The sequence below is a fragment of the Anser brachyrhynchus genome (assembly GCF_964034855.1).
Source record: "Anser brachyrhynchus genome assembly, chromosome: 12".
Taxonomy (NCBI): Eukaryota; Metazoa; Chordata; class Aves; order Anseriformes; family Anatidae; genus Anser; species Anser brachyrhynchus.
In genome coordinates, this window is record NC_137707.1 from 16571352 (window position 1) to 16592128 (window position 20777).

At 35.4% G+C, this 20777-nt stretch overlaps 1 protein-coding gene across 14 annotated transcripts in view; it reads right to left on the minus strand.

The window, feature by feature from the left end:
* Positions 1-20777, minus strand: part of CHD9 (chromodomain helicase DNA binding protein 9) — a 94353-nt gene that overhangs the window by 16686 nt on the left and 56890 nt on the right. For all 14 annotated transcript variants that reach the window (XM_080551863.1, XM_080551860.1, XM_080551864.1 and 11 more), the window contains 19 exons: positions 19805-19942; positions 17511-17632; positions 15910-16153; positions 14611-14787; positions 13662-13805; positions 12832-13087; positions 11824-12034; positions 9600-9795; positions 8779-8946; positions 8037-8216; positions 6440-6550; positions 5538-5734; positions 4047-4246; positions 3389-3548; positions 2364-2453; positions 1328-1431; positions 1099-1216; positions 387-444; positions 31-73 (listed from right to left, as the gene is read on the minus strand). In XM_080551863.1, coding sequence (XP_080407989.1) covers positions 31-73; positions 387-444; positions 1099-1216; positions 1328-1431; positions 2364-2453; positions 3389-3548; positions 4047-4246; positions 5538-5734; positions 6440-6550; positions 8037-8216; positions 8779-8946; positions 9600-9795; positions 11824-12034; positions 12832-13087; positions 13662-13805; positions 14611-14787; positions 15910-16153; positions 17511-17632; positions 19805-19942 — 2917 coding nt within the window. The remainder of the gene's footprint in view (positions 1-30; positions 74-386; positions 445-1098; positions 1217-1327; positions 1432-2363; positions 2454-3388; positions 3549-4046; positions 4247-5537; positions 5735-6439; positions 6551-8036; positions 8217-8778; positions 8947-9599; positions 9796-11823; positions 12035-12831; positions 13088-13661; positions 13806-14610; positions 14788-15909; positions 16154-17510; positions 17633-19804; positions 19943-20777) is intronic.

The following is a 20777-nucleotide window of genomic DNA, read 5'->3' on the forward strand; positions in this document are numbered from 1 at the left end:
AGGTGCCGATTTCAAGTTCTATGTATTTACCTCCATCTGCTATTACCAAATCACCCGGAGATGAAATATCATCCTGTAGAAAAACAACAGTGAAACAAAATAAATGTATCCTTCTCCAAGGATTTAGGTAAAATGCACTTCTTGTAGACAATTTACAAATATGACGAACAAGAGTAACGTGCATTATGGACAGGCAGCTAACAAGGCACACAACAGAATTACACAGTAAATTGCTCCTGTTCCCCACCCCCAACTGCAGAGAAACACGGAGTAAGGTCTATCAATTTTGAAAAACATAGAAAAATGTAATTATTTGCTCAATAAAAAGATGGAAGTGTTACTTTCTAAGTGTGTTAAAAGTAGCTATTAATAAATGCCTGTTATACCTCTATGTCATCTTTAAACATTGCTGGTGCTGGTTTATATTCCGGATCTTCTACATCCCTGTTAAAGTTTCAACACAAAACACGTTTTAATAATATTTAGGAAGACCTTACACTCTTTCAAATCAAGCAGAACCCATTTCAATTTAGTTACATACACTGTGTTTAATTTTATATTTGAAACAAGGAAAATATTTCATAACAACTTTTGCTTGAATCCTGCCCCACTCTCCCATTTACTGCCTCACTCATATTCTTTTTGAGCAAAATTACTAATATCACTGATGAAGCAAGAGTAAAGGAAGTTCTCTCTTTCAGAAGTTATCCAGTAATACTCAAAGTGATCTACTGGTGTCACTGGTTAACTACACAAGAAAACACACCAAGGTGACCAACCTAAAATCAAGTTAAATAGTTCTGTAGTATTCAGCCTCTGAAGGCTTGTACACTTCAGCATGTAATATTTCTGAAGTAGCAACACAAGGCACAATCCTTTTAACATAAAGTTGATGTATTTCTCCCTTAACTGTGAAATCCCAGATATTTAAATTGTTTTGTCACACTTCTAACTCTGCTCAAAGTATTGTTCTTCACAACAATGACATCGAACTAGCGTAAAGCTAGTTAAGAGGAGAATAAAGTACAACACACACAAATTGAGTCTTGTTTACTTTAAGCCCTTAAAACATTCATGCTCAGTTTGAAGCACTCCTACCCATCAATATAATCATTTGCTCTCTGCTCAGCAGCAACCGCTTTATCATCTGGCTTGCCAACCCTTTCCAAGAAGCACAGTGCAGGGTCTGCTCTGATAGTGTTGTATTTTTCATAACCTATAAAAAAGTGGCACAAAGTCATCTTTTAAAGTAAACTATAAAAGAAAAGAGGTAGAAGTTGATATTGAGGGGTGGGGAAGTACATATGCAGTCATTCATATTACTCACCATGTTTAAAAACTCCAATTAGAAGGGATTTATCTGCATCTGCATCCCACCACTCAGCAGGAACTTCTGAGTGATCTGGCTCAGGGACCCAAACATCAATTTCACTACGGAGAATCACCAACAGCATCAACGTCAGTAATATTCAGAGGCAGAAGTACATTTTTAATTTGGAATTTGTACGTTATGGAAGGTTTTCAAACTTCTCTTTTCAAAGACCCACGTACCACATTCCATGTCCAACAAAACAATTCAAAGATTATTTTGAAGGTTGTAAAGATTCTTTGGATAGAAACTTTTTTTTTTAAAATGCACTTTGGTATTTAAAAGCAAGTAACAGTTAACTAATGTAGGACTATGCTACTAAGAGGTACATAAGCTACACAATACAGTATTAAACAGCAATACAAGACAGACAGCTTGGTATTTTGTATTTGGCAGAGACCAATAACAGGGAAAGAATATGAAATCAGAAGGAGCGTGCAATATTCTCTTTGAATTCTGCCAATTTCTAGCAGTTCGTGTTTACCAACCTTAGTAAAACCAAGTATTATCTGCTTTTGTGTTTAATAGCATGAGATGGACTAATCCGTAAATGTTTATAACAGCTTTCTGAATCCAAATCAAAGTTTCTATTTACTGCAAATTCTTGCAGCCACGAGCTCAAGAATTCTCACACAGAAATACTTCCATAAAAGAATTAATGGAACTTGCAGCACTTAACTAAAAGTGTGCATAAAGAGGCAAGGAAAACCTGCCAATTAGAATGTCAAACATATTTCATCTTTCACTTACTTTCTCATTCTATTTGTTTTTAATAATTTCATATAGCTAGACTCCCAAACAGGAATCACGACTTCCTGTGTCAAGTAAATACAAAGTGTTTTGTTAAAATGGCAAATAAAAACATGTTTTCCTCACAACCTAAAAACAGAAATATTTGCTTGCAACATCTTTTATTTGGGTCTAAGACTTCTGAATTTTCATTTGATAAGTTTACATCTAAAATAAACAGGTGAAAACCCTCCATATAGTTCACCTGGCATCAATTCCTTCGAACACCTTTTGGAATTCATTACCAATGACTTCTTGTTTTAGGTAATACAGCATTCTTACTCGAAGCAAGACCCTAAAGAAAAAAAAAGGTTAGAAACAGATATATTAGTACTTTAAAAGCTTTCATTATTTTTTTTTGTGACATCAGAAGGTTTACAAGCCGTTTTCCTAAAACATACTTCCTTCAGTTATGAGAGGAGATAACCTCTAGTTCAAGTCACTCTGCACTTTTTTATTGCTACTGTTTCATTGCAAAATACCTTTCAAATCCTAGAGAAAGACCAGAGCCAGCAGAATACTCACTTGCTTCATAAATTGCTGCTAAGAGCAAATTTCTAATTTCCCTCTTCCTACTTGGAAGATTCCCTTAAAAAGATTCCAGCAGGCTGACGATAAACATCTTTCACATCCCTTTTCATTCCTCCTCACTTCAAATTTAGTTCATGACCTCAATGGCTTGTCCATGCTTTATCTCAATTTTTGTCTATAGTTGCCTGAAGTTTTCAAGCAGAGTATGACAAGCTTTGTTATAAAGCAGTGCTTTATCTAAAATAACCTCATTCATCATTATGGATAAGCTTTCAACAAGCAAGCCAGCTCAGATTCTCAGAAGCTGAGAAACAATACCAGGCAAAAAAAAAAAAAATTTAGGAGCAACAACTGTAGCACTTTCAATTTCTTTGCTAAGCACTCCCAAGTTCTTTAGTCTTTGGCTGCTACGAGGCTCCGAAAACATGCTAGCAAGATTCTCTCTCTCTCGGGCCCCCAGCTCCGCAATGTACAAACATGCGGTTTATTTAAAAAGGATAACAAGGTTATTTTTAATATGAAATATTTATTTCACCTCACAGTACAATACAGCCCGTTTGTCCTAATCAAACACACACTATGAAAACTTGTTTTTTCATAGCAACACAAGTACTTCAAAGTCTAAGACAACAAGGAATTAGAAGAAAAAGAATCTTTGCATAAGAAGTGAAAAACATTCACACTTCAACTACTGCTTACTTGTTGCAGTGGTGTTTTATGTGCTTTTTGTATCCTTCATCTTGCAACAGATGTTCTGGATTGTATTTTCGAAGCCATTCTGCTTTGTGTATGTCAAAAGTGCTAGCCTGGGTCTTCACTTTTTTTCCTTTTCTTCCTCTAGGCACAGGGGCTGATAGGCCTATATAATTTAAAACATAATACAGTAACAGCAACAGGCAGGTACAGAACCCCTGTGATATTTATAGCTACAAAATCCTATACCAGTATTGTGACCTACTAGAAAATACACCAGCCTTCCAGCTTGTGAACACAAGTTTTGTTTTGTTTGATCTGTTAGAGCATCTCTGAACTACATTTCACAAGCTAAGGACAAAGCAGGAGATGGGGACAGAGACAAGAGCACGTTGTCACCTACTTTGAAACAAAATAGGTTCTTATGAACCAAAATGAAAAGAAAGCTTAAATACAGTATCCCAACCCATTTCATTAAGCAATCAAAAAACAAAGTGAAACAGAAATGACACTTCTTTTTCCATCAGTTGAATTAAATGGAGCTTACTCCAGACACCTGTTTCAAGTAGCACACTTTCAGAGAGAATTTTTAGCTGCTTTTATCCCATTGTCACTGGCATGCGTATGCGAAGCTTTTTAACCGCAAAACCACTTCAGTCCTTACCAAGGTGATTCTGCAGCTCTCGCGTTTGCCCATCTTCTGTTGGGGTAATGAGATCCCATATAAAACTTTTTATTTTCTCATCCCCTCTGTAGTGAACAAGACAGTAGGCTAAGAGAGCTCGGCAAATTATCTCCACATCCTGTTCATTTAGCTGTCTCTTGAAGCGACCGTGTGACAAAATCTCTCTCCAGCGACCCCACCTAGTCCAAAGAGAATCACAGGTTAGCACGTAAAAGTGAAACACTCCAGCAGGTTTATTTTATAAAAAGGAATACCAAAATTTTAGAGAAATTCTACTTTTTCCTTCCATTTAAATTACTGAGTGGAAACATGAAAGTAACATTTCCAACAAGACTACCTGTTTAAAATGGTTTTAAACAAAAACTACATGTTTAGAAAAAAAAAGATTGTTTTAGGCACAAAACTCACTGGAACTCAATGATAACATGCACAGTCATTTATCTTTTCAGGTGGATGAAAAGAACACCTAAGACTTTATTTATAAAATCACAACATCTGATATAAGTATGCTTAAAATGACTGGTTAGATTTTCAGTTCCTATTCAAACCTCACGGAAGTGCAAGATGTTCTGCAATTACGAACAAGACAGTTACCAAGCCGTTCATTAGCTTATTTTAGATATTGACATATTTAGGTTTTAAGCCTGCCTGCAGCCCTTATCATATTTCTTTTTTTTTTTTTTTTTTTTTTTTTTACAGAGACTACTGGAGTGCCCATATTAGATGTGTCTACCCTTCCCTGAAGAAAGGGTTTTACCTGTTTTCTTTAACATTTCTTCAATTGCTAATTGTCAGAAAGATTTATACAGGGCACATGATTATATCAAATTTATTCATAAAATAAAATTCAAATTTTAAATAAAATCTCTCTATAAACACACCAGGTTATTGCAAGTTTAATCTAAAACTTGTATGTAGTTCATTTTAACAGATTAAACAACAAAGAAGGTAGGAATTAAAACAATAAAAGCATAATAAAGATTTAAATGAGCTCCTTTAAATGGGGGGGGGGGGGGGATAAAGGCAAAAATGTTATGAATGCCATCAGTACATGCTTATTTCTACCTCGATAGTGCAATATGTATAAATGTCGCCATTTATGTAGCCATACCCAAAAGCCCCCAAAAGACCAAGGTAAATCTTGGTCTTGCTACAAAAGCAAAGACCTAAAACTACAGTTGTGTGATTAGGTGTATTTTACTATGCCTTAGAATTTCTGCAAAAAGTAATTCATCTTAAAATGCTTAGGATCACATCCAATAGATACATTAAGGAAGCTATATATATAGTCTCTATGCAGTATACAAACACCTATTTATTAACTGGCCAGGATCTGTACTTCACCAATATAAGTTTCCCCATAAATACAATTTAGTACATGGAAAAACAATTGCTTTTTTTCCCCTCTTTTCTCTTTTTATTTTTTTAAATTTATTTTTTTCCTAGAACAAAGAAGGATGTATACCATACCCATAGACCAGTAAGTTTTTTTCCACCCGAAAGCACTCTGTTCTTCCATATCCATTGGAACGGTCACACGGCCTGCGGAGTTTCGGTTTATCCTCACCCTCGCTTTCCACTTCAGACAATTCAGCCAGCTCATCTTTTGTAGCACTGAAGGGCCTTGTTTGTTTTCTAATTCTTGGGGTATCAATAACCAGGCTGTTCTGCAAAAATTCAAGCAAACCATATCAGAAAAACAGCTGGAAATTTTTCTGTAAATATCTGGCTTTAGTTCAAAAAGGAACAACCTCTGTCTAAAGTCATTAATAGGTCTTTTGCAAAGACATCATGGAAAACACCTGTAAAGCACGTAAAACATTTTGCGGTATTTAAGGCAACAACAAGAAAAAAAGGGTTTCATGCAATGATGCCAGCACACTACTTAAAAGCCATACTGAACATTTCATCTGAGCTGAATACTTCGACTGACTACATATGACATAGCCTCTATCAGTAAAAAGGCTCAATGAAACCTTTTTAAAACTGACTTCATAGGAATGTCTTTGCATGTAAAGTCACAACTTCCAGTATTGTAAAACCAGTAATTAAAACTCTGTCTGCTGTTTTGCAGATTCCAGAATAGGAGTTACGGCCAAAAAAACAAGGCAATCAGAACAATTACACAGTTTCAACTTTTTCCAGGACTTGGAACAAAAAATCAAAAATGCCCAAACTCTTTTTGGGACAACAGGGAGCTAGGAAATATTAAACCTATCTGCTGGTTGATTATCCGTGCACAAAGTAACCATCACACAAACTCTGGTTCATAGATGCATTAAACAAAGAAGCACCAAAAATTTATATTGCCTCAGACTTCAAAAGCAAGCACATACTTGGAAAAAACGATACATTATGAGAGAAATACTTACTCGGCCACTGATGGCATCTATATCTATTTCTGCTTTTTTGGCCCATTTCTGCCAAAAGTTGGGATCATCTAGTGAAATATCAGTCCTGTTTCCAGATGCAACAAAGCTAGCCTGTAAAAAAATATTATTATATCTTACCAACAGCATTCATGAGAAGTTTGTAGAGTTGAATGCCTCAGTGTGGCATTACTTTATTCCATCAAAATCTCCCAAGCAGCTGTTAAGCCTTTAGAAGTTACTAACAGTGCAAAGTAGCTCAAAATTCTCCTCCCCCTTCATTTTTTAAATTCAGACCCATAATATATCAGAAAAATCTAATGAACTTTTATGCACCATCAGGGGAGAACAACATTAAGCAGCAAGATTATTCTGCTTCCAAGTCTGAATCTAAATTACTTGAATGGAAAAAAATAGAATCGTTTGAAGAGGCTTATCAGCATTTGGGGATTTCATCTCATGCAAAAAGTACCCGCTTGAGGGAAATTTCAAAGGAGTACTTAAACTACCAACAATCAAAGCTTGAAAGCATGGAATAAGCTTTATTTCAGAAGGCCTTTTAAAAAATGATACACTGCTTTTTGGAAAAAAAAAGTAAATAAAAATGAATTTTTCTAATTCTTGTGATGAAAAGAAAGTCACAATCATGTTCCATAACTGGTTTCATATTGATTCTTCTTTAGAAAGCTTTTGTTTTTTTTGACTAAACTCAGAAATAAACAAGATATAAGAGATCCTCAATAAACGTACATTTCAAAATAATATACACATCAGTATAAAAAGTTTTCTGTTTCATGTCTTCTTTAAATGTAACAATTGCATTACTGCATTAATGAAGGACGCATGCTCCAAATTTGATTATACTGCCTGAGATTTATTTTTTTTTTAATTTACCTTAATTTATATTTGTTCAGGTTCATTTTTGCAAGTTTGGAAATTAAAGGATTCAAGCTTATTTTTTTGTTCTGCTTGTTCAATTTTCCAGCACAGGTTTTTGGATGCCACAAAATTATTGGTTTTTGCCTACACACCACAAGTCAGAAACAGAGTTTGTCCAATTTTTTTTCTACACTGTTACTCTTAATGCCTTATATTCTTATTCTCCCCTCCCCCTTTACTCCTTTTATCTTTACTCCTAAAATATTTATGTATTATTTAATTTTTCAAACTCCAACCAAAAAAAGCTCAGGTTCAAACTATAACCTAGCTATAAATAGATCTAGAATAAGGCTAACTATCTGTAATCTTATTAAATAGTTGTCTTATATGCATTTTCCCTTGTTCTGAATATGAATGAATCTATAAACTAAAGGCTTTTAATAATTTTGGTTACTGCAGCCCATTATGTCTCTCAAGTCCCAGCCTTTTTCCAAAGCTGCACACAACTTGTCTCTTTGTGTCTGGCATTTACTCAAGATGTATGTGTAAACTGGATTTTGCTATATGCATATGCTAGTAAGTATATATAAGAACTCCAAAAACGTATCTAACATACAAACACACACAAAAGTTGTCTACTTTTATCTAAGTATAAATTTTTATAATATTCGATTAAGTTTACAGGTCTATACTATCAAAGAAAAACTTGCTGCTTCTTTACCTTGGCAAATGTGGAGCCCCTTCCTTCTGATTCAATTGTAATAGTTTTAGTACGGCGCTGCAAAATTTGATCAATGTCTTCCTCACAGAATTTAGAGCCTTCATCTTCTTCATCCATTATGGCACCATATGCACCTCTTCGAAGCAAGTCTTCGATTTCTTTTTTTGAGAGTTGTTGGATCTAAGTAAATAAAATGGGTGTTAAAAAAGCCTAGAAAAGATCCCCAAAGTTATTTTTTTCTTTCCCTTTCCAATGCTTCTGTGACCTAACGGTGCCTTGTAATTTCTGAATTTAAAATCTAGATTATTAAAGACAGAGATACATCTAGTTAACAGCTAAAGTAATTTGCTGTGTGTTTACAGTACCCACTTATACAAGTACCTGTCTCTGGTTTTGGCCAGTCTCAATACTGTGATGAATATAAGGTTTAAAAACCTACCCTTTAACACGAGATGTAAATCTCACCTTGTATTGAAGTAACACATTATATTAATACAGGAAGATAAAAGGAAAACAAGAAGAAAATTTTCCCTTTGTTTAACTTTGACATTGTTTACCTTAAGAGGCACAAACTCTGATAAGTTATTACTGAAGTACCTTGTAAATTATTTCTACTATTCTTAGCTCACATCAGAAGACATAGCAGAGATGCAAACAATAGAAAAAAAGTTTAACTTCTATAATTTAAAATACTTCCCACATGACTACAAAATCAAAAGGAAAATTCAGGAAGTCTACATACACCACCAACACTGTTTTCTCTTCCGCTCATACTCTGTAAGACAGCCTTATCGAGTCCCAGTTTCAGACTTGCTCGGTCAAACATCTCTCTTTCATATGAGTTACGAGTTATCAGTCTGTAGACCTTCACTGCTTTGTTCTGACCAATCCTGTGACAACGGGCTTGAGCCTTTTGAATGAAGGGAGAACAGTAAGAATTTAGATTGATCTAGGAATAAAGTAAGATTCTTCCAATAAATTTGTTTTGCTGTAGCACAGCCTTAAAAAGAAAATATAACCTTAAGAAGAAGTCAAGTGCCTATAGTTTTTCCAAAACCAGAGTAATAAATAAAATGCAGATGAATGTGCTACTGAATGGTATTTATCTTCCAGTAGCACTAGACAAAAAAGACATGCTAACCCCAAAGTTACCTGATCTCCAGATAAAAATCCTAAAAGAAGTTGCGATTTGGGAATGTATTCAATTTCAGCATCCAATTCCTAAATTGGATTAGTTCACTGTTTTGTTATATAAATTTGTTCATTTCTATAAATTATATTTTAATGGAACAGTTCTATTTCTGTAAAGTGTGTTAATCAATATATGCAAAATCTAACCCCACTGCTGCCTCTGGTTTCATAACGTCATCAAAATCTTAAGAGATTTATAAACTCACTGACTTAGTTTTCTTGTATTGGGTATTTAATCAGTTTGAAAGAATAAGAACCAAACCTGAACATTTAAATGTGATGCACATTAACAACAGAGATTGAACATTCTGAGGGACCAAATTTCTATCAACCAAGTTTGATGTCTTCACTCTCAATATTAAACAAGTTTACCTGCAGATCATTTTGAGGATTCCAGTCAGAATCAAAAATTATACATGTATCTGCTGCAGTCAAATTGATGCCCAAACCACCAGCTCTGGTGCATAGAAGGAACACAAAACGATCCGAATCTGGTTTGCTGAACCGGTCAATTGCAGCTTGCCTGAGGTTACCTCGTACTCGTCCGTCAATTCGTTCATATAAATATCTGGAAATTGTCACGCACACAGATCACTACAAGGTTTTTCACAGTTTAAATGGGGATTAGAACAAATCTGCCTGCATATTTATTCTTTACAGTGAATAAAAGTCACAGACTAACTTTGATTACCAGAAATCAGGACAGAGCACGGTAGTACTAATACACATCAGGAAGTCCTAACGGCAAATATTTTAAGAGATGCTCTTTGTCCATTAGAGCAAGTACCGGACTATACATACCTGGAAATATGCATTGTCACGACATTTAGTTGCATTAATACACAGCACAAACTCAAGGCTAATGGGGGCACCTAGAAGTTTTTCCCATCCTACTCTTGGATCTCAGCCTGTGGCCACAGAAGCAAGCAGTGTACTTCTGTATTACACACCAACTTGTCTGAGCACAGGAAGGGTAACCAAGTAACCAGCACAAAGGAATACTTAGCTGTCATTCAGCAAACTGCACATCGATTCTGGCAAGACCAAGAGAAATAGAACAAAAACGACTTCACAGCACCTCTCACTATCTTTTATCAAGGCATCAATGAATCTATGACTACTTAAACTGAAAGTGGCAAAATCAGAAGCCCAAAGTAATTGCTGCTTCCGTTACCTTTGATAATTACCAAGACCCCTGTAAAACTTTGGAAATGAAATGGACCCTCTCTGTCTTGCTTAAAAAGGGAGCAAATACTTCTAAATGTACATGGAGTTAAGATGCCGAGTCTGTATCTAGTTAAAGAGCTTCACAACCATTTTTCTTCTAATCAGCCATAAAATGGGACAGCAGATAATCCACAGGACCACAGGCTATTTGGCAGGCAGCCATCTCCTACAGTCATGAATTCTGGTAAGTCTAATCATGTGTGCACTCTAACATTTCTAATCAAACAGCAGCATAAAGCGAGCTGCAGCTTCTGTGGATATCAGAAGATTGTACCTGAACCTATGATGCACCAATCTAAATCTTGCCAGTTTGTTATAAAAAATGAATAGTTTCATACTGAATTGTAAGCACCACTATGAAATTACAATTAGTGTATTAAAGTGCACACATACAAAATACAAAACGTTAAGCTCAGTTCAAGTAACTAGATTGATGAAAGAAAAAGCAAAGAATCATGTAATTTATATACAATTAAGATAAAAAGAGATACTAGTAATCTACAAACAATTTCCAGTATACGTTCCAGCATTGCACTGCATGAAGGCATGCCTTTTTTTTTTTGTAACATGTTAACTCTGTATTACTGTGCAGTTTACTGACAAATATACATTTTAAAACAGTATTTAATTTCTAACAAATAACCAGAACCTTTTTCATTTTTCAGGTTGATATAGCAGCTACTGGTTGTAACTGAGTTTAAGGGCAGATTTTACATGCTAAGGCTTTATGTGTAGTACTTAGTCATGTACATCTGTAAGTGCCTAGTTTCTGTGGAGTCGACAGCATAACCAAAGGGTGCTATTACACGTGACAGCACAAGGCAATCTAAGGAGCTGCATTATGTCTGGCAGTAAACAAACTGACTTTCCGTTCTGCTGCAAAATTCAAAGAAGTACTAATTTACGCAAGACAGGAAGCCCATTTTTGACATTAATAAAGAAATTAAACCTCCAGTTATTTACTAGTTTGTAGTAAGGAACTGTGTTACCCGTCAGGTCCAAGGTCAACATGATGTAAAGAACATACTATATGCTTCCTGGAGGTTGGATGAGCAGTGTTGAGCTTGAATTTGATTGGTTTCTGATAGGTAACGCCAACAGTGTGGATATATGTTAAATTATAATTATGTTTAATAGAAAAAGCAACTAACTGAAGGTTTACTCAACCAGCTCTCTTCAGTTTCTCTGTGAAGTTGTCCAGTTGTTGCTGAACAACTGATATGACATCACATAGTAAGTTAGTGATTCGCAAAAAAAAAAACCCACCAACCTTCCTATCTTTGGTATGCTGTATTGTTAGCCCCACAATATCCAAAAATATGTCCACTGACATCAATATACTACAAAGACAGAGCATGCAGTATCTTACCTTTTATGTATAAGGTAATCCTCCAAAATATCAAGGCATCGCACCATTTGAGAGAAGATAAGGACCTTGTGGCCTCCTGCTTTCATTTTTGGAAGAAGTTTATCAATAAGAACTAATTTCCCAGCAGACTGGATCATTGCTTGTAGATGGAAGTCAGGGGCACTTGGGCTGTAAGTTTCTTTAAACTCTCCAAGGATTTTCTCTTCAGCACCTATCAAAGAATAAATGTCTGTGTCTACTGGCATACCTACACAAATCTCTCCATATGCGTAGAAGAATAAGTTCCCAAAATCAATGCTTGTACTCTAAAGGTCCCCGATTAGCCACTGCAGGAGACAGAACAGAGTTCTGGATGGATCTGAAGTCTAACAAGAAGATTTATTTCTATGCTCTTTGAAAAGAAGTCTTGTATTTTTAAGCAGAACACAGAAAAACATATCTAAAATTAGATGAATAACCCCAAATTGCAAAATCAAAAATACAACTCCTTCAATTGTTGTGTAAAAAAGTAATTTAAAAAAACAAAACAGAAGTCCATTTACCTTTGTAATATTTGAAGTGGGACATGAGTCTTAAGAACAGTATTTTGAAGACCTTTTCTGAAGTCCCGCTATGTTTGAAAACATAGCAAAAACTTAAGGTGTATTTTCTTGCAAGCAGGAAAAAACATCCAAAACAAGCAACAAAAGCAAAAAACACCAAAACAGACTATATCTATTGCAAGTAGTAAAACCTCAAAAGTTCGCTTTCGAAGCATTCCTTCATACTGCTTTCAAAGCGAACTAACACTTTCATAAAGTAATCAGTTCTATATGTTCTGTGGAATTGTACAAAAAAAAAAACAAGCTCCCATTTCACATCTCAAATATGCAACTGCCTCACAACTTTGCCTTACATCTGTCAAAGAACGTTTCCTCCTAATCCAGTACTTCAGAAGTCTGACAAAAATGTCAAAGATTGCCAGCAGAAATTGTTATATAATTTCAATAAAAGTAGAAAAGTATATACCTTTGATGAGATAAGGATGATTACAACATTTTCTGAGTTCCATCATAGTGTTAACCAGATTTGGTACATTTGCTTGCCCTGCTCCTTTGGATAAGAAAGCAAAATTTTTCTCCAGAATTGCTCGATAATATTTCTTCTGAATATTAGTTAGTTCTACTTCAATTATAGTTTCCTCCTTAGGAGCCAGCTTTTTTTCTACATCTTCTTTTAACCGTCTGAGCATCATGGGTTTCAGGATAGCTTGTAGTTTCTGAACCTGAATGAATCAAGTTTATTGGGGAAAAAATTTGAACTCAGTATCACTTTTCATTTCCAGACTTATATGAAGTATCTTCCAGATAGAATATAGTCTTATTTTTAAACTTTAAATTACTAAAGAAATGTTTGATGTAATTCAAAGAAGAAGAGCATCTTTTTAGCATTTGTTTGCAAACTGTCTACAAAGCCAGAAAGCTTCAGTTTTTATTATTCTCCCTATTTACCTGCTATACTTACAAGATTGTAGTGGTTTTACCGTGCTAGGCAGCTGAACTCCACCACAACCGCTCTCTCACTCCCCCTCCTTAGAAGTATAATTTAGAATAACTTCAGAATAACTTAGAATAAATTCTAAGAATACTTAGAATAACTTCAAAATATTATACTTAACTACTTTCTTCTGCCTGTGTGATTTAGGAATATTACATGCATGACAAAAAAACACCTGAGATGATACACAGGAAGGGGCTTGGGGAAAACCAATAATGGTTCCTACACAAAACAAAAGTATCTCCTACAAATCACCCATTCAAATACTGAAACTCAAAACAAACTAATTCAACTTCCAATACCTGTTCCTCTGTTTTAAGGTCTCCAAATTCTTGCATGAAGGTAGATTCAGCAGGAAAACGCAATGGTTCAAGAAAATGAAGGAGACTAAATAATTCTTCTACTGTGTTCTGCAGTGGTGTACCAGTTAACAACACTTTATGCTCCTATAAAAGGAAACAAAAAAGTCTCATAATTTACGTGCAAACACTTGCTAGAAGTTTTTTTTTGTCAAGTCTGACTGTCATAACTTGACATGACCAGCTCTGTGTGTCACTAAGTACAAAGGCAATACAGATAAAAGAATCCATAGAAGAAGAATGGTATTTTCAACTAGCTTTTCTTTAAATTTTGTCTTCCTTTATGTGTAATAAATGACTGAATACTTCAACTTTTCCCTGTAATATTCACCCATATAATCCCCGCTCTCCATACTACAGAAAACATACATTCAAGATTCATGGTAGCGTTATTAAAATCTTCCATTGTATCAAGCAAAATCTGAACTACAGTATTAGACAACTCTACCTTAACAAATAACAGGAATTTATTCCTAGCATTGCTTGCTTTTATTGTTAACTAACTTGTTTTTAAGAAGCTACAAGATAGTTTAAACATTAATCAACAAATATTTGCATTAAAAACATTTTAATATTACAAAGACCATATTAAATGAAGTCAGCATTGTAATCAAAACAGGGAATAGAATAGTATCATCAGGAATAGACTCTGCTTATGGTTAGAGCTTTTCACGCTTTCTTTTCCATCAGAAACATACCAGTATCAGGTTTCAAAAATACAGACATTTGAAGAGAGCATCAGGAACAGATATTTCCATAGAAAGACTGCTCAAGATCTCTTTTTGACAGATAAACAAGCTTGTGATTTATACTCACACCATACATAACTATTTGTACAGGAAACAAATAGAATCAAACAACAAAAGAAAATAAAAGTAATAAAGTTACTCACAAGGTTCATTAATTTTAGTCCTTCCAAGAGTTTGCAATTTTTATTCTTCAGCCTATGTGCTTCATCAATTATAACGCATCGCCATTCAATTGCATTTAGCTCTGGACAGCCACCAAGAATCATTTCGAAAGTTGTGATAATGGCTTGGAATCGGTAGGTACCTCGAACAATACGCCCCTATAGAGATTTATCAACACAAAACTTGTTATATTATCTTGAATCTACTCATTTCAAAGATTTTGTCGCTGAAATTTTATCCCAAGCCAGACATTAGTTCTTACATTATAGAACATTTTGTCATCCCATACACGTTTATCTAACACTTCAATTAATATTAACAATTATCCACCACCAGGAATTCAATATTATCTAACCAACAATCAAGTTCTAACCACTTCAAAATTACTGATATAGCCCATATAATAAAAATGTCTTTGAAGGTGCTTGTTGACAATACTACATTTCTAAATCTGTGAAAATCTGAAAGACGCTCTCTAACAGAAAAAAAATAGTCAGTAAAAATATGGCAGTAATACATTTAACCATCACACAGTTACATAATAAAAATATCAGCTGACAATTAAGCAAACACTTTTTATCTAGTTTGCTTTACTCGACTGGTCTGATAAAGAATATGGACAGCCTTTAGTAAGACAGTTAGCATACAGTAACTCCCTAGAGAAACAAGACTTAATTTTAGTATCTAATATCTAGGACTGCTTAAAAAAAAGTTTTCAGCCTTATCAATTTTATATAAATGCCTTGTTTTTTTAAAAATAAAACATTTGTCTATGCAGAATACATAGACAAGGAAAAAAACGTTAAAAAATCAGATTTCAAGTCTTTCTCATATCAATTAATGTAAAGTAATTAAGACAGAAAAGCAAACTGTACATGGGCAAGGCTAGCTTACAGTAGGGAAAGGAAATTAACAGCTACATAAAGGCAACAGAGCTTAATCGGCTGTATTTTTGTTCATACTGCTCTTCACATTCAGGGCCCAACTGCAACCATCTGCATACACTTTAATCTCCACACGTGTATCAGCATTACTGTTATTCAATTGCAAAATCACTCAGCATACTGAAACAACATGTATCTTGCTGCAACCACTTTCACAAAACTTATTCAGTAAGCATATGTTAAAGATTTAGGCAAGCAAAAAGCTTTAAAACGCAACATGGGATGTACAATGACTTTCTTTAAGTCTATATACAGATAACGTAAAACGTACTTTTCATTCCTACTACCGGAGGCAGTCTTTGGGTAAGATAGTTAACGCGAGCAACATTACAATACCTGGGAGTCCCTGAAGTACATTTCATACTGCTGAATCATCTGCCTGCTGATCATACTTCCATGATACACTACAACATTAAGGTCAGTCCACGTGCGGAATTCTCTTTCCCAATTTGTTATAGTGGAAAGCGGAGCTATGATCAGAAAAGGCCCTCTTATACCAGACAGGAGGATTTCATAGAGGAATGTAATTGACTGAATGGTTTTGCCAAGACCCATTTCATCCGCTAAAATGCAATTCCGCCTGAAAGTAAGATATATTTATTTGTTATTAAGGTCAAAGAAGATACAGTATTCAAGCTGTTACTCAAATGGATAAAAATATAAAAGCAAAGCTCAACTACACCAGTTTAAAACAATACTCGAAATCAAGGTACTGCAAAAGATGCTCCTAAATGTTCCCTGTTTAAGGCCAAAGAATGAATTTGGCACACAAAACCACAAGCTTTCAGTTCTGTTTAGCACTGGCAAAACCTTAGGAATGGAATGTTCTGTGACATTCTCCTAGAAAATTGCTCCCAAATATTCTTCTGGGACTGTATCTGTCCCAGTTAAAGGAATTTAAATTAATTGGATTACCTATATGTATGTTCACCTTGACAAGTCTGCTACAAATCAATGAAGATTCCGTAATAGTCACAGATGCCAAGTATCCCAGCTACCCTCACATTAACAGAGGACATCTTAACATCACAGCCAAACTTCCCCCACGTTTCCCAAACTGGGACAGATGCATATAACCAAATTACTATGCAAAGAACCACTAGCTGCTCACCCCCAGCCATGTATTCCAGCCCTTCACTGTTTGCATAGGTGCTCACACTGCTATGGAGGGCCTTACGCGGAGTTTAAGACAATTTTATTTTATTTTTTTTTTTTTGCAGATCATAGAACTTATGTCATAAAATGGTATGCTCACTGACATTGCCTCTAAAGGACAAGCAAAAGATGCTTTGAAAAGAAAGCAAGCAGGACAATGCATGAATAGATATCTGAATTAGATACAGAGACATGCTTCTGGAAAAAATCTTGAAAGCACTTATACTCCAGTTAATACAGTACCGTATTTATGAACGAAAGTTAAATTAGCTTCTAATATAAGGGAATAATTATTTACTAGTCTTATGTTTGAAAAGAGGTAACTATATTTGAAACATATATTAATTCTAGAAAATATTTTGCAAGACGAAAGTGCAGCAGTGAGACTATATATTTTTTTTAAACCTTTAAGAAGTAATTTTATTTGGGTATTTTGATAGAGATTAACAAAAAATTATATTCCAGTTCCAAAAATTCTCAAAGTTTGTACTTTGGTGGAAGGTGTTTTTTATTTTTTTTTAAATAATTCCTTACAGCTATTGAAAATTTATTTTCAGTTAGGTTAGTTTTGCTCTTTTACGATTTGTTTTTTGTTGCCATTATTGATAAAAACATAGTTGTATACCCAATTTCAAAGGAAGAAAATTTCCCTTTTTCCAGTTACACCTTTTTAGCTGTGAGCAGAGAGGCTAAGATATATTTAGTCAAAACAGTATTCAACCCTGTAACACTTATTCACCCCCATATTTAAAATTTGCATTAGAAAAGATCTATGAATATACCTGTTGTACCAGTTGAATAGAAGCCAGTTAAGTCCTTCCAGTTGATATTCCCTGAGCTGATTGCCATTTTTATATTCCCTGGAGTGTTCTATCTTCTTCCAGGAGTTTGGAGGCGGTCGGTCCTTCAACGGAAAAACACACATGCAAATTGGCACACGTTTTTTTTTTTTATTTTCCCTAAAACAGTTCTACCCACTACTTCTTGAGTCTAACAGCTGAGATTTACAATGTAATTATTCAATCTTAAAATTGGGATGGTGTCACTGTTGAAATTACTTGCTAATAAGTAGTTTGCTGAAACCTGAAATTCATACTTTATTTATTTAAATTAATACTTTTTGAATTGAGATTATAATATCAAGCAATTGATTTCTAAAATTAAACATACAAATAGCTCGGCCCTGCTAATTTGAAACACTAATTCATTCATATGAGCCTTCAGAGAACCTCGTAAGAATCTTTGAAGTTTGACTTGGTAAGCTCTAAGAAGAGCTGTCCCACAACTACAGCCACCTGAATATTGAGGTGATATTTCTCAAGATCCCCAGAGTCTGAGTAACTTTGGATTCTGAAACTGTCCTTCTGAAATAGCTTGGGCAGTCTACAGAGTTAACTATGATCTTGCCCATTCCTTTCAGAACTTGCCCTGGTCATCCATAACGGTTTGATCGCATAGTCAGCCAGTTCAGAAAGCCAATGCCAAGAATACAAAAGGGTTGTGTAAATACAGGGAGGTTTAGTTCCCTGAATCAGTTTCACCACGAGATCGGATGAAAGACAGCATCAGCACAGGCAGGATCACGACACCGTGGACATGACACAACAGACCTGTAACCGTATCAAGGTGCATTATCTTCATCGCCCTAGCAAACTAGAAGACAGCTGAGAGGCTGCATAGACTAGCTCCAAGCTTGGACGCTCAACAGGGTGGCAACTAGCTCACAGAAGGCAACTGAGTAAAGACAAACTGCTACTAGGTGGGATTGCAGCAGAAGACTCTCTTCAGGTAGATTCTAAGTTTCAGTGTGAATAAACTCTCAAATTCAAGCAAAATACTCTTCCTAAGAGCTTCTCTGATCAGCTGTGCTTTTGACATTGCTCAGGATTTCTAAAAGCTTGCTGTTACTCTACGCTGATGCGGCCTTATCTGATGAATCTGAACTGCAGACGTGCAATTTGTGCGCCTGTTGCCAGCATCAGCAGCATCTGCCCCCACGTCCCCGTGCGGCAGCGGCTGTCCTTCCCCAGCAGCTGCGGCTTCCTCCCCTCGCGCACAAGCAGCCATCTGGCCGCTGCCCAGCCCCAGGAGCGGCCGTGCTGCCGCTCGCAAGGCTGCAGTCAGCACATACTTCCTTGTACGTGCCGGAGCCTGGGACAAAAAACGCTTGCTGCTGATGCTGAGATGCCTATCGGTTGGACGGTTGCGCTTTAATCATCTTTTTTCTCCCCAAGCCAAATACGGTAACAGAGTTGTATAAAGCCCTTCTTCCTGCATGCCAAAATGGCAGGATTTTAAATAAATGTTAGAAAAATGAAATAAATGTAATCTGAAGAGGTTAACCATGACCTCTGTCATTATATGAACATAAAAGAAAAGATAAAAATAAAATCCAAAGCCTGTAAAAGAAAATACTGTGCATATTCAGATACGTAAAATAAATTAGAACAAGCATACTACAACACACTGGATATGCCTTAAATACAAGTAAGCTATGACCAATAACACAGGACTTTAAATAGAACAAGTATTTTTTCCCCCTCCTCCTCTGAGACAGAAGATTGATAATTTAAAGACAGCATGAATTTCCTCATTAGAAGTATTTTTCTTCCTTTCAGCTAGTCCTCGATTAAAAGAGGAAAAATAAAAGCAGGAAGCAATTATGGAATCTGTTTGATAGGCCTGTTTGCCAATTTCCTTCAGTGTTGAAGCACAAGACTTAACCGTTCTTCGCAAGAGGATGTTTTCATTTTATTCTGTTCTCTCCTCGTCTTAATGGTGTTTAGATTCTGTAATAGCCAGATTCAATGTGGTGTTCATCACTCAGTTAAAAACTCAGCAAGTTCTAACACTTTGTATTTTCTGCTAAACAAAAAACTTATTTTTTTTTAAACCGAGTAACAATTTAGATATTTATCTATGCCTACCTGAAAACATTATTATTCCTAGCTAACAAGGCACACAGATCCTTTACACAGATTGTCAATAAGCCTTACATTTTAAACACAGAAGTTTACAGTCAGGAAAATCAAATCCAATTTGCCAAGACAGACGAGAAAATTAGGTATAATTTTACCAATCTCCTTGAGTCAGGCCTGGAAGCTTGCAATTGTTCAAATTCTTCTATTTTTGCTTGATCTACATCTTCTTTCAGCTCCCACGTACTGTCTTCATATGGCAACGAACACCATTTTACTAAATAGTAAATAACAGGCTGCAGAAGAAAATTCTGAATGTTATCAGCTTTTAATTTAATATACACACTAATATACCTTAGTTAATATACCTTACTATTCGAGGACCTAACTTAGGTGACAACCCCAGAAACAAAAACACATTTCTGATACTTTTTACGGTGATTTGTGTAGGCTCTTTTTAACTAATCTACTTATCCTTGGCTTCTCATACTTTTCTACTTGGTGTAGACCCCCGAAGTACTTTTCAATTCCACTTTCCCACAAGTAAGTTTCAGTCTGTGGGAAGACAAATTACTACAGTGTGATATTTGTGGAAACAGAAAAAAATAATTTAACACAGAGGTACCACCTGGAATATGTCTTCTACTCTCCAGATCGAGCTACCTAAGCCTAAAACAAAGCACTCGAGAGTGCACCTGAACCAGAGATCTCTTATATAAAATAGAAAGCTTTTATTCCCAGCAGACCTAGATAAAAATTTAAGAAAAGTCTCAAAAAGTGGAACCAAGGCAGATGATTTATTTTGAATCAGTAAATGAAGATTTAGAAGCTAAATAAAAAGTTTTCGGGGCAAAGTGTGGGGGAACAACATTGTTTTCTAAAAGCATAATAATGTCAAATCTGCTGCACACAATGAGAAGTAATTTTAACTCTCAACCTTCTTTTAAGATTACAGCAGAAATCACTGTTTAAAAGTCTGCTCAGTTTGCTATCTGAAAGAACAGATTAAGTTATCACAGCTATTCCAACACCCTTAAATAGACAAATTTACCAGTCTTTGGTCTCTGCTTGTCACTCAGACCCTTTCTGAATTTTGGCACATTATTTGCTTGATGGGTTTTTCCTTTTTGA